This window comes from Salvelinus sp. IW2-2015, linkage group LG36, assembly GCF_002910315.2.
Source record: "Salvelinus sp. IW2-2015 linkage group LG36, ASM291031v2, whole genome shotgun sequence".
NCBI classification, from domain to species: Eukaryota; Metazoa; Chordata; class Actinopteri; order Salmoniformes; family Salmonidae; genus Salvelinus; species Salvelinus sp. IW2-2015.
This window is the reverse complement of record NC_036875.1, coordinates 9673744-9686356: the sequence shown is the minus strand read 5'-3', so window position 1 is coordinate 9686356 and position 12613 is coordinate 9673744. Positions and strand designations below refer to the sequence as shown.

The 12613-nt window shown below is 43.7% G+C and overlaps 1 protein-coding gene across 1 annotated transcript in view; it reads right to left on the bottom strand.

Annotated features, from left to right (window-relative positions):
• Positions 1–12613, bottom strand: part of LOC111959435 (plakophilin-4) — a 120950-nt gene that overhangs the window by 23521 nt on the left and 84816 nt on the right. The window contains exons 9-11 of the mRNA XM_070437725.1: positions 7079–7289; positions 5465–5597; positions 2449–2662 (exon numbers count right to left, since the gene is read on the bottom strand). Of these exons, the coding sequence (XP_070293826.1) occupies positions 2449–2662; positions 5465–5597; positions 7079–7289 (558 nt within the window). The remainder of the gene's footprint in view (positions 1–2448; positions 2663–5464; positions 5598–7078; positions 7290–12613) is intronic.

Genomic DNA, 12613 nt, shown 5'->3' with positions numbered 1-12613 from the left:
CAAGATTTGTGTGACACACATCTGCCTCGAACTGGCCTCTCTTTTGAATGACAACGGAAAAGACTGGCTAGAAGTGACTGTAATGCCAGTCGTCCCATCCCCCATAATCCATTCTGTTATGGGCTGCATGTGGTTCTGATGGGTTAGTTCTGTAATTCGCCCTATCAGGGCTTAGGAGACTCTAAGAAGAACCGGCTCTTCCTTTTCCTTGGAGAAGAACGAAACAAACACCAACTTGATTGACACATGAGACCAATGCTCCCTCCTTGGGACAGCCACACAGAAGATATATCAGCCCGCACAGAGAAGCACGAGATTGAACTTCCCGCAACTTTCTAGAGTTTTCCTCCTTAGTTAACACTATCAATGTTTCCCTTCACTGTGGGCAATTGGGATCGAATCAACGCAATATTAGCCACTTTCAACGCAACATAGCGAAACAAAACGAACTATGCAAGAGATTTTGTTGTAGGCAGAATACATCGGAGTAGGATTCTATTGCTTTGCCACGTACATACGACTCAGCCTTACTCTACACAGCATGAGTAGATGTGAGTAGATTTGTTTTCAGATCAAAGTGAGAGCTGCATGTAGCCACGTGTGCACATTTTGTTCATATCCTTTGCTAGTTAATGAGTTATTAGCTCAGTTATAGATCATTTGTAGTCAGCAATAGGGGAGGGATTGCTTCCTACAAGAGCACAAATCGTGTACATTTCTAGACATCTTCGAAAAGTCAGTCAGGAAAATAGCTTTTTATATGTCTTAAAGGGGCAGTGTTGTATTTTGAGACAGGCTTGAATAAGCTAAGTAGCCAATAGGCAGAGGGCAGCATCATTTGTCTGATTCTCTGTAATAATGGTATGGGAATAATAATGTATTGTATTTTGTAAAGTAGCTTCTTGCATCAAACAACACAACAACATKTTCAGTCATAGAACAGCCWATTTCCATGTTAAAATGTTACGGGATGCATTTTCTCCATTGTTTTTGATGGTAGCCCACTCTGGTAGGCCTACATTATGGTCAAATAGCCACAGTAGCCTACTTGGCCACTGTTAAAACGAACTTAAAGCGGGTACAGCCTCAGTGTTCACAGTCAACGCGCACCGGATGTTGTACAGAATCTTCACAATGTTCAACTTCGCGCTCAGCAAACAGGAAATTTGCTCAGTGCGGGATTTTGTTGTGGAGGGAACATCGCATGAGACTCAAGCCATATCTCCACTTCACTTCCACAATGTATTGCTACAGAAAGGAGCAAATGGACGTTGCATTTTGCTGGCGCTCCCCGTGTATTGGTAGCCTGAAGGACCCATTACACTGTAACCTGAGCTATGGCGAGAGACCGAGTAGAGCAGGAGCTGAGCTGTATACAAACAGCTGATTCAGCCACCTGGGAGCCAAACATCTTGGCTTATTTCTGTAATACTCCTCCTTGATCCTAAACAACTTGGATTTATACCCTGTTTGCAGAGCTCCAGCCACGCGCGAAAAACTGCACCGTGTGCACTGGGAAACGAGTGTCCGCTCAAACGGCAAGGTCGGTTTGTGATCACACAACTAGCAGCAACTGAATCTCTGATCTCCCCATCCCAAGGCCCCTGTTCAAGGCATTAAAAAAAAACATCTGACGTTTTAAAACGGCGAACGGAAAAATTTGTGTTCTCATTGGAAAGTTCAGGCAGTACCCTCCTCCGTTTCTAGAGCGCCATCGCCCATTTCGTGTCTACCGAACACGACCCAGGGTAGGCTAGCGAGGGACTCCGCCCCCCTGCTATGAACGACAGCGACTAGCGACCAGACTAGCATGCACAGAGGCTTTTCCCTTCATAGTGCACTACTTGTCACCAGGGCCGGTCAGCAGTAGTGCTCTATATAGGGAACAGGGTGCCAGATGGGACACAGCCAGTAACTCATGCCAATTGACTGGTGAAGGGGAGGACGGGCAGGCAGGCGAGAAGGCGAGAAGGTGAATAATTGAACAGCTCTACTTTAGGTTGTGTAGTAATGTTCCTGTCTCACAAAAACCCTGGAGTGGATCTACCGTGGATCTGATTCATGCAAGCGTCACTGAATAATGAATGAGTGGAACAACATGGAACTGTGGAAATGTGACCTTTGTGAATACGCCAGATGGCAGAGAGCAAGAGAATAGCACACAGAGCTGTGGTGTGGAAAGGCCCGGTCCACGGGGGTTCAGAGTTAAAGAGGCCATTTGAAAGGAACACAGCTTTCTCACCCAGAGAGGCAGAGAGACACACACACATATGCAAGCGCACGTGAGCACAGAGCGAATTCACTATGCATGCACGCAAGCTCATACACACGTGCACGCACACAGACATACTCGGTGTGAATTCACCACGCACATACAAGCGCACACACACACACACACACACACACACACACATACAAGCGCACACACACACACACACTCTCTCTTACCCGTGACCAGCTCCCTCACTTCAGCGTCCACAGTCTTCCTCAGCAGTCTGAGCAGAGCGGGGACGCCACCTGCGTTTCTCACGGCCACCTTGTTGTCGTCCGTAGCTTTCCCGTAGACCAGGTTCCTCAGAGCACCACAGGCGTTCCTCTGGACCTCTAGGGTTTTGTGATCTAGTAGGTCCACCAAGTGCTTGATGCCCCCTAGACGGCACACCTGCAGAGGTGGGGTTATGGAGTGTCATTAAGAATGCCCTGAACACAAACGGATTGGATTCCACAGCAAACAGGGGGAATATTCTAAGGTGGATGGATATTATAAGGTAAGATGATGGTCTCCATTACAAAATCTAGGCTTTGAATTTATTGATGTAGCTAAGCCGGGATGCGGAGAGAATAGCTTTCTTCATACCAGATGAAGGAAATATGGAAAATGTCATGCACATCTTTAGTGTTCACATAGAATGCCTAAACTATAGGGTGGATACAAGGTCTGAAACTCATAGTGCAAGTACTGCAGTAACTTAAAGAGATGAAGTAAACAACAGCATTCTCATGCATCTTTCGACGTATGAATAGATTTCAACGTGTTGACTTTCTGCACCTGTGGGAAAGAAGAAAATAAAACACATCTGCAGAGCTGACAGTTGCCTCTTATCAAAACCTAGAAAAGACTCAATGTTCTTTCCTTGAAATACTTGAAATGGGTGTCTTCGTAATGTATGAGTGTGTGACCGAGAGAGAGAGAGAGTGAGAGAGACAGAACACACACAGAAAGAGATACTGTGTGTGTGTGTGTGTGTGTGTGTGTGGTGTGTGTGTGGTGTGTGTGTGTGTGTGTGTGTGTGTGTGTGTGTGTGTGTGTGGTGTGTGTGTGGTGTGTGTTGTGTGTGTGTGTGTGTGTGTGTGTGTGTGTGTTTGTCTTAATAAAAAATAAAAAGTAATTCTTCATTGTGTGTGCGCGTGCGTGCGTGTCTGTGGCTGTGTGCTTTTGGTTTTACTATCCTTCTTGGGACCAATAGTCGAGCCCCGGCCTGTTCCCCCCGCTACCATCTCGAAGGCGGAGACAGGTGCATCAAAGCTGGGACCGAGAGACTGATAAACAGCTTCTACCTCCCGGCCATCTGACTGATGAAGAGGCACCACTAGGCACCCTCCACCCTGCCCTAAACCTCAGACACTGTCATTAGCCAGCTACCACCCGGTACTCTACACTGCACCTTAGAGACTGCTGCCTTATGTACATAGTCATGGAACACTGCTCACTTTAATCATGTTTACACACTGTTTTACCCACTTCCTATGTATATACTCTATTCTAGTCATGGCTCATCCTATATAACTATTGATGTACACACCTTTTCTATTTACATACATATACTGTATATTTCCTGCAATTGTATCCATTTTGCTATGGGGTTTTGTAGTGTATTCATATACTGGAATCTCGGCAAAGCTCATGCTAATATATCTACTGCTGTACATTGAACTTTAGTTACACTGTTTATACACTCCGCCACATATGTATTCATATACTGGATTCTCGGCAAAGCTCATGCTAATATATCTACTGCTGTACTTATCATTCCTAGTAGGTCTAGTGTAAATTCATCCAGTGTAGATACATATAGACTGCATTTGGATCACTGTTGCAGTGCTATTTGGGTTGTTAAAATTGGATTCGTTTAGACATTTCTTGATTTCCTGTTGTTCTTTCTGCTTTTTTATTTGTATTGATTATTTGTGTACCTGTTTGACATTTTCCTGCATTGTTAGGAGCTAGTAACATACTGTAAGAGTTAGTAACATACTGTAAGAGTTAGTAACATACTGTAAGCGTTAGTATCATCCTGTAAGCGTTTCGCTGCACCCGCTATAACATCTGCTGAACTGTGTGACCAATAAACTTAGATGAATAGATTTATTTTTTACGTCCTCACAAGGATAGTAAAACAAGGAACATTTTGGACAAGTCAGGACATTTCGCCAGTCCCCATAAGGAAAAAGGCTATTTTAGGCTTAAGGGTTAGATTTAGGGTTACAATTAGGGTTAGTGGTCAAGGTTAGGGCTATGGGTTAGGTTAAAGGTTTAGGGCTATGGGTTAGGGTTAGGTTAAAGGTTTAGGGCTATGGGTTAGGTTAAAGGTTTAGGGTTATGGGTTAAGGTTAGGTTAAAGGTTTAGGGCTATGGGTTAGGGTTAGGCTAAAGGTTTAGGGCTATGTGTTAAGGTTAGGTTAAAGCGTTTAGGGCTTATGGTTAGGGTTAGGTTAGTTAGAAGGTTTAGGGCTATGGGTTAGGGTTAGGTTAAAGGTTAGGGCTATGGGTTAGGTTAAAGGTTTTAGGGCTATGGGTTAGGTTAAAGGTTAGGGCTAGGGTTAGGTTAAAGGTTTAGGGCTATGGGTTAGGATAAAGGTTTAGGGCTATGGGTTAGGTTAAAGGTTTAGGGCTATGGGTTAGGGAAAATAGGATTTTGAATGGGAATCAATAGTTTGGTCSCCACAAGGATAGTAAAACAAACGTGTTAGTGTGTGTGTGCGGTAAAGTGTGTGTTTCTCACTATAGGTTAAGTGCTATGAAGCCCCTGCTGATTCTGAGATCAGCTTTTTCAGCCGATGACTCCGGCAGCAGTACCAGCACCCTGTTGAGCCGTGAAAATCCAGAGGGAGCTGGAGGGGAATGGAGTGGTAAGCCCAACCCACCCCAGTCAGGGAGAGAGAGAGAGACAGAAGGAGAGAGCCTCTGCAAAAACAGTCCTCTCACTCCCTGGGGGAATCTCAATTGTATTTCCTTGATTCCTCGCATCTGCTCTGCTTACCTCCTCCTTATAACGCATCAGAGAAGATCCGATAGAAGCCTCCTTTGTACTTTGAGATGAAGACGAGGAGAGAGGACGTGAGGAATCGAGGAAATTCAGGTGAGATTCACCCCCTTCGGGATGGGCAGCACGTCACAGCGAACTGCAATCTGGGCACTGATGAAGGATATGTGGAGCAGGGGAGAGCGGTGGTGCATACGTACCTCAGCCTTGACTCGATTATCTCCGAAGCACAGGTGCTGCAGGTATGCGGCGGCGTTGGCCTGCACCGAGGGGAACTGGTGCTGCAGCATATGAATCACCTCAGGCAGCTCAGGGTCACGCCACGCAAACTCCCTGGAACACAGACACAGAAAGAGAGATATCAGACACACAGACAGACAGGGAGACGTAGAGACAGGGAGACCGAGGGAAAGAGAGACAGGTGGACAGAAAGGCAGGGAGAAAGAGAGACAGAGAGAGGGATAGGGGACAGAGAGACCGATAGACAGGGGAACAGAGGGATAGGGGGATAGAGAGACAGGGGGACAGACACACACACAAACACGAACATATCACTATGATGACATCACGCAACAACTATTCCCCCTTACCACAGGGCTGGGACACTGCAATAAGGAAATGACATCAACGGCTATTTACACTCCAGGATTATTGCTTTTCTCCCAATATAAAGGAAGATACTTCACTGGGGGAGTTTCATTTGGAAGACTCTAAAAGGTATGTCTTGCCTTGTGGACAATCACTGCCATGAGCTTCTCCCRGTTAATAGAGCTTCATTCATTTCATCTGCAAGGCCCATATCAATGACGTCTACTAGAATTTTCTACTGGAATCCATGAACCTTACGACAAGAGAAAAGCATAGATTACAAAGTCTGCGTCTATTTCAGCGYGTGTGTTTCACGTTGGCTTTCTGACAAACGGAGGAAACGGAGGAAACGAAAGAAATGGAAGTGAGACAGTAGCAACGTGAGGTACACCACGTCCTCATCGTGACAGACTTGTATTGATGTCTGAGGCGCAGGCTGTAATGCTCCTTGCATCGGTGTGTGCCACATGAAGCAAGACACCAATCAAATCAAATACTATTATAATCTAAACGACCCTGGAGGGGAGGGGCACAAACAGACAATACCAACCCCCTGGCTACATTTCCCCTGGTACGGAGTTGAGACCCAGTTGATGCAGGAACATGTTTCTCTCAGACTCTTTTAGCCCCGCCTCGGAATATGTCCCAGATGGCACCCTATTCCCTTTATAGTGCACTAGTAGTGACAAAAGTAGTGCAATATATAGGGAATAGGGTGTCATTTGGGGCGCACACCGATCTGACCTCAGTGCAACACAGACTTTGCTACCGCTCTCAGCTAGAGCAACACACAGGGGTGTGAACAGCGCTCCCTACGTGCCGGGTGAGGGGTTTGGTGCTCCGGGTCAAAAAACATAGTACACATGCCTCCGTAGCAAGAGCAGACGCAGCAGTCCACTGAATCTGAGGGTCCATTGTAGAGTGGTACGTGTAGCCGTGTAGCTTAATGGCTAAGGCTCTGGATGTCTGCCCAGGGAGGCTTTCTGTTTGACTAGTAAGAGGACACTAATGTTGACCCAGCACTATATAGGAGCCCAGTAAGCACTGTTAGTGCCAGTGGGTCATATTCAGTAGGTACCAAACGGAAGCAAACGGGCCGAAACGGGGAGGGATCTACCGGGATTCATCCAATAAGAAACCAAAGTTTATGTTTTGTTTTTGCTGTAGAACGTTTTGCTACGGTGTGCAGTCATGAATACGACCCTAGTGCTTATTGACCTGCTTACCTTGGGTCCTTCTGGATGCTGTCTATGGAGGGCGAGCGGGTGGTCCCGTCGTCCATGACGACTGGCTGCCGGGCGTAATTGCCCTCAGAGGGCCGGTACTGGGCAGAGCGGTAGGGCTCGGCGTACGAGGCTGTCGAGTTCAGAGCATAGTTGCTTCTTTGGTACGTCATGGCATTGCGCTGGCTGGAGGTCCTCTGGAGGGTCCCCACACCTGGAAAGACAAAGGAAAACAATTCAGATTGATTTGAACAGGGGGACAGAGGGGGACACACCAGCTTCCAGACCTATACTTCACTAGACCTGCCTGAGTTAGCGAAGAGTAGCAGTGTTGTTCAAACTTCTTCACCTAGACTCAGAGTATGTGTCCCAAATCGTACCCTAATTCCTTTATAGTGCACTACCGTTGACAACGGCCCATAGGGCTCTGGTTAAAAGTAGTGCAATATATAGGGAATAGGGTGCAATTTGAGACACACACAGAGACGTGTTGACCACAAGATGTTGGTGGCACCTTAATTGTTGAGGACGGRCTCGTGGTAATGGCTGGAGCAGAATGGTATCAAATCCATCAAAGACATGGTTTCCATGGTTTCCATGTGTTTGATGCCATTCCATTTGCTCCATACCAGCCATTATTATGAGCCGTCCTCCCCTCAGCACCCTCCACTGGTGTTGACTGGAGTATTTAGTGTTATATTAGGATCCCCATTAGCTACAGCCAAAGCTACTCTTCCTGGGGTCCACACAAAACATAAAACATCACATAATACACAACATTAATAGTCAATTACAGCTGAAGGACAGAAGTACATAAAATTACATAATACATAACATTAATAGACAGGTACAGAACCACATACTGTACATTTAAAATAAGAATAACACACTTTCATATTCTTATGCCTTAGCAATCCATACAACATGTACTCATAATAACAGCTACACTGCAGCCATCCATTTTCTAACATTTACTTACTGTTMAACTTGTAGGTCCTGATCCTAATCTCTCAGAACCAGTTGTTCTGTAAACACTAGGATGACTTTCACAACATTAAGAGCCACCTGTGTCCTTGGTTCTCCCATTTGACGTCAAGTCTATTAATAATAATGTGATTCATAGATGTTATGGAATGCAAGTGCAACGAAAACAATGGAAATGCAACAATTCCTCCAGCTAAGGCTTCAACCACAGTTTTCACCCTAGCAACTGTGCTATTCCGTTCATAAATGAGCTACAGATGGAGTTTTCTCCCCGTTAACGGCTTTAATTTAATCCCTTACCTCAGCAACCGCGTTGAAGTTTCCTCCAGATAAAGTTTGAATTTAATCCTTCACTTTAGCTACGTACGTGGACTTTTTAGAGATCCATCACTCCAACAGAATCATAATTATCATCAGATGGGCTTCACTTATGTCCGTCTTCACGTCTAGGTATTTTTATTTAACCTTTATTTTGACAGGAAGTCGATGCTGAGATCAAGGTCTCTTTTCCAGGAGAAGCCCTGTATAGCACCACACCACACATCAAAATACAATAAACTACACATTCATATACACATCAAAATACACGGTATTATATGCAACAATACATGAAAAGTTCAACACAATCATAAGAAACAGACACATTCTTCAGTGAAAAGGTTTTCTGAAAACTGTCTGAAATGCCCTAGAGGCACCAATTCCTCCAATTTGAAAGTGTATTGTAAGATAATTCCACACGTAAGGTGCAAGGAAATTAAAGTCTGATTTACCTAACTCTCTAGACACCAAAGGAGTCTTCAGAGCTAACCAACCCTGTGAACGGGCTTGATGACTTGTCATTTTCAATCCTAACAGTGATGTTAGGTAAGATGGGAGTGTTCGGTGTGATCTACGTGACTTCAAAGAGGTCCAGCCAACATGTTGGTAAAGAATACAGTGAAGAGTAATAAAACAGTGAAGGGCACTATGAAAATCCAAGAGTGTAAGAGAAGAGGCAGCTGCAATAGTATCATAATCAAGAACAGGTAGAAAAGTTGACCGCAAAATCTGATTCCTAGAGACAAGATTTGTCTCTGTAAAAAAAGCCCACTTTAAATCTTACGTTTCTTAACAAAATCTGATTCCTAGAGAGACAAGATTTGTTTCTTAACAAGCTCAGTCGTATCTCTTTATAAACGGTAAATCATTGTCAATGTATACGGGGACTCGTTTGATTATAGAACCATCCCATAAGTGATCCATCTGAGACAATCTTACGAGAACTTGAAGTATGTGTTTTAAATCAGTAAAAACCTTGTCACAGCCAGGTCAGCAGTCGGGCAATTGCTTACATGATAGTATTATCCACATATAGAAGAAATTCAAATGTTTTACCAGATTAACCAATATAGTGTAATGTGTTCCAGTCTACCACCTGTAAAGGGTTAGCTAAGATATAGTGTAATGTGTTACAGTCTACCACCCGTAAAGGGTTAGCTAAGAAATATAGTGTATGATGTCCAGTCTACCACCCGTAAAGGGTTAGCTAAGATATAGTGTAATGTGTTACAGTCTACCACCCGTAAAGGGTTAGCTAGATATAGTGTAATGTGTCCAGTCTACCACCCGTAAAGGGTTAGCTAAGATATAGTGTAATGTGTTACAGTCTACCACCGTAAAGGGTTAGCTAAGGTAGTGTAATGTGTTACAGTCTACCACCCGTAAAGGGTTAGCTAAGATATAGTGTAATGTGTTACAGTCTACCACCCGTAAAGGGTTAGCTAAGGTGTAGTGTAATGTGTTACAGTCTACCACCCGTAAAGGGTTAGCTAAGGTATATGTAATGTGTTACAGTCTACCACCCGTAAAGGGTTAGCTAAGATATAGTGTAATGTGTTACAGTCTACCACCGTAAAGGGTTAGCTAAGTGATAGTGTAATGTGTTACAGTCTACCACCGTAAAGGGTTAGCTAAGATATAGTGTAATGTGTTACAGTCTACCACCTGTAAAGGGTTAGCTAAGGATGAGTGTAATGTGTTACAGTCTACCACCCCGTAAAGGGTTAGCTAAGGTATAGTGTAATGTGTTACAGCTACCACCGTAAAGGGTTAGCTAAGGTGTAGTGTAATGTGTTACAGTCTACCACCCGTAAAGGGTTAGCTAAGATATAGTGTAATGTGTTACAGTCTACCACCCGTAAAGGGTTAGCTAAGGTATTGTAATGTGTTACAGTCACCACCCGTAAAAGGCAGGTTAGCTAAGATATAGTTGTAATGTTTTACAGTCTACCACCCGTAAAGGGTTAGCTAAGTATAGTGTAATGTGTTACATCTACCACCCGTAAGCTTAGCTAAGTATAGTGTAATGTGTTACAGTCTACCACCCGTAAAGGGTTAGCTAAGATATAGGTGAATGTGTTACAGTCTACCACCCGTAAGGTTAGCGTAAGTATAGTGTAATGTGTTACAGTCTACCACCCGTAAAGGTTAGCTAAGATATAGTAGTAATGTGTTACAGCTACCACCCGTAAAGGGTTAGCTAAGGTATAGTGTAATGTGTTACAGTCTACCACCCGTAAAGGGTTAGCTAAGTATAGTGTAATGTGTTACAGTCTACCACCCGTAAAGGGTTAGCTAAGATATAGTGTAATGTGTTACAGTCTACTACCCCCGTAAAGGTTAGCTAAGATATAGTGTAATGTGTTACAGTCTACCACCCGTAAAGGGTTAGCTAAGGTATAGTGTAATGTGTTACAGTCTACCACCCGGAAAGAGGTTAGCTAAGATATAGTGTAATGTGTTCAGTCTACCACCCGTAAAGGGTTAGCTAAGTATAGGATGTAATGTGTTACAGTCTACCACCCTAAAGGTTAATTAGCTAAGGTATAGTGTAATGTGTTACAGTCTACCACCCGTAAAGGTTAGCTAAGATATTAGTGTAATGTGTTACAGTCTACCCCCCGTAAAGGTTAAGCTTAACGATATAGTGTAAATGTGTTTCTGCTTTTATCACCACAGTAAAGGTTAGCAGATAGCTGTAATGTGTTCAGTCTACCCCCGTAAAGGTTAGCTAAAAGAATATAGGTGTAATGTGTTACAGTCTACCACCGTAAAGGGTTAGCTAAGGTGTAGTGTAATGTGGTACAGGCTACCACCCGTAAAGGGTTAGCTAAGGATATAGTGTAATGTGTTACAGTCTACCACCCGTAAAGGGTTAGCTAAGTGTAGTGTAATGTGTTACAGTCTACCACCCGTAAAGGGTTAGCTAAGGTATAGTGTAATGTGTTACAGTCTACCACCGTAAAGGGTTAGCTAAGATATTAGTGTAATGTGTTACAGTCTACCACCGTAAAAGGTTAGCTAAGGTGTAGTGTAATGTGTTACAGTCTACCACCCGTAAAGGGTTAGCTAAGGATAGTGTAATGTGTTACAGTCTACCACCTGTAAAGGGTTAGCTAAGGTGTAGTGTAATGTGTTACAGTCTACCACCCGTAAAGGGTTAGCTAAGGTATAGTGTAATGTGTTACAGTCTACCACCTGTAAAGGGTTAGCTAAGGTGTAGTGTAATGTGTTACAGTCTACCACCCGTAAAGGGTTAGCTAAGATATATGTAATGTGTTATAGTCTACCACCCGTAAAGGGTTAGCTAAGGTTTTAATGTGTTACAGTCTACCACCCGTAAAGGCTTAGCTAAAGTATAGTGTAATGTGTTACAGTCTACCACCCGTAAAAGGTTAGCTAAGATATAGTTAATGTGTTACAACCTACCACCCGTAAATGTAGCTAAGGTATAGTGTAATGTGTTTACGTCTACCACCCGTAAAGGTTAGCTAAGATATAGTGTAATGTGTTACAGTCTACCACCCGTAAAGGGTTAGCGAAGGTATAGTGTAATGTGTTACAGTCTACCACCCGTAAAGGCTTAGCTAAGATATAGTGTAATGTGTTACAGTCTACCACCCGTAAAGGGTAGCTAAGGTATAGTGTAATGTGTTACAGTCTACCACCCGTATAAGGGTTAGCTAAGGTAGTAGTGTAATGTGTTACAGTCTACCACCCGTAAAGGGTTAGCTAAGATAGTGTAATGTGTTAAGTCTACCACCCGTAAAGGTTAGCTAAGATATAGTGTGTAATGTGTTACAGTCTACCACCCGTAAAGGTTAGCTAAGTATAGTGTAATGTTTACAGTCTACCACCCGTAAAGGTTAGCTAAGATATAGTGTAATGTGTTACAGTCTACCACCCGTAAAGGGTTAGCTAAAGTATAGTGTAATGTGTTACAGTCTACCACCCGTAAAGGGTTAGCTAAGATATAGTGTAATGTGTTACAGTCTACCACCCGTAAAGGTTAGCTAAGATATAGGTTAATTGTGTTACAGTCTACCACCCGTAAAGGGTTAGCTAAGATATAGTGTAATGTGTTACAGTCTACCACCCGTAAAGGGTTAGCTAAGATATAGTGCGTGTCCTCTGGACTTATTCATAAAATGAATAAATTCCCCTTGATATGGAGTTTCCTCCGGTTCTTGCGGATTTTTCTCCGGTTCTCTTACGGAGTTTCCTCCGGTACTCTTA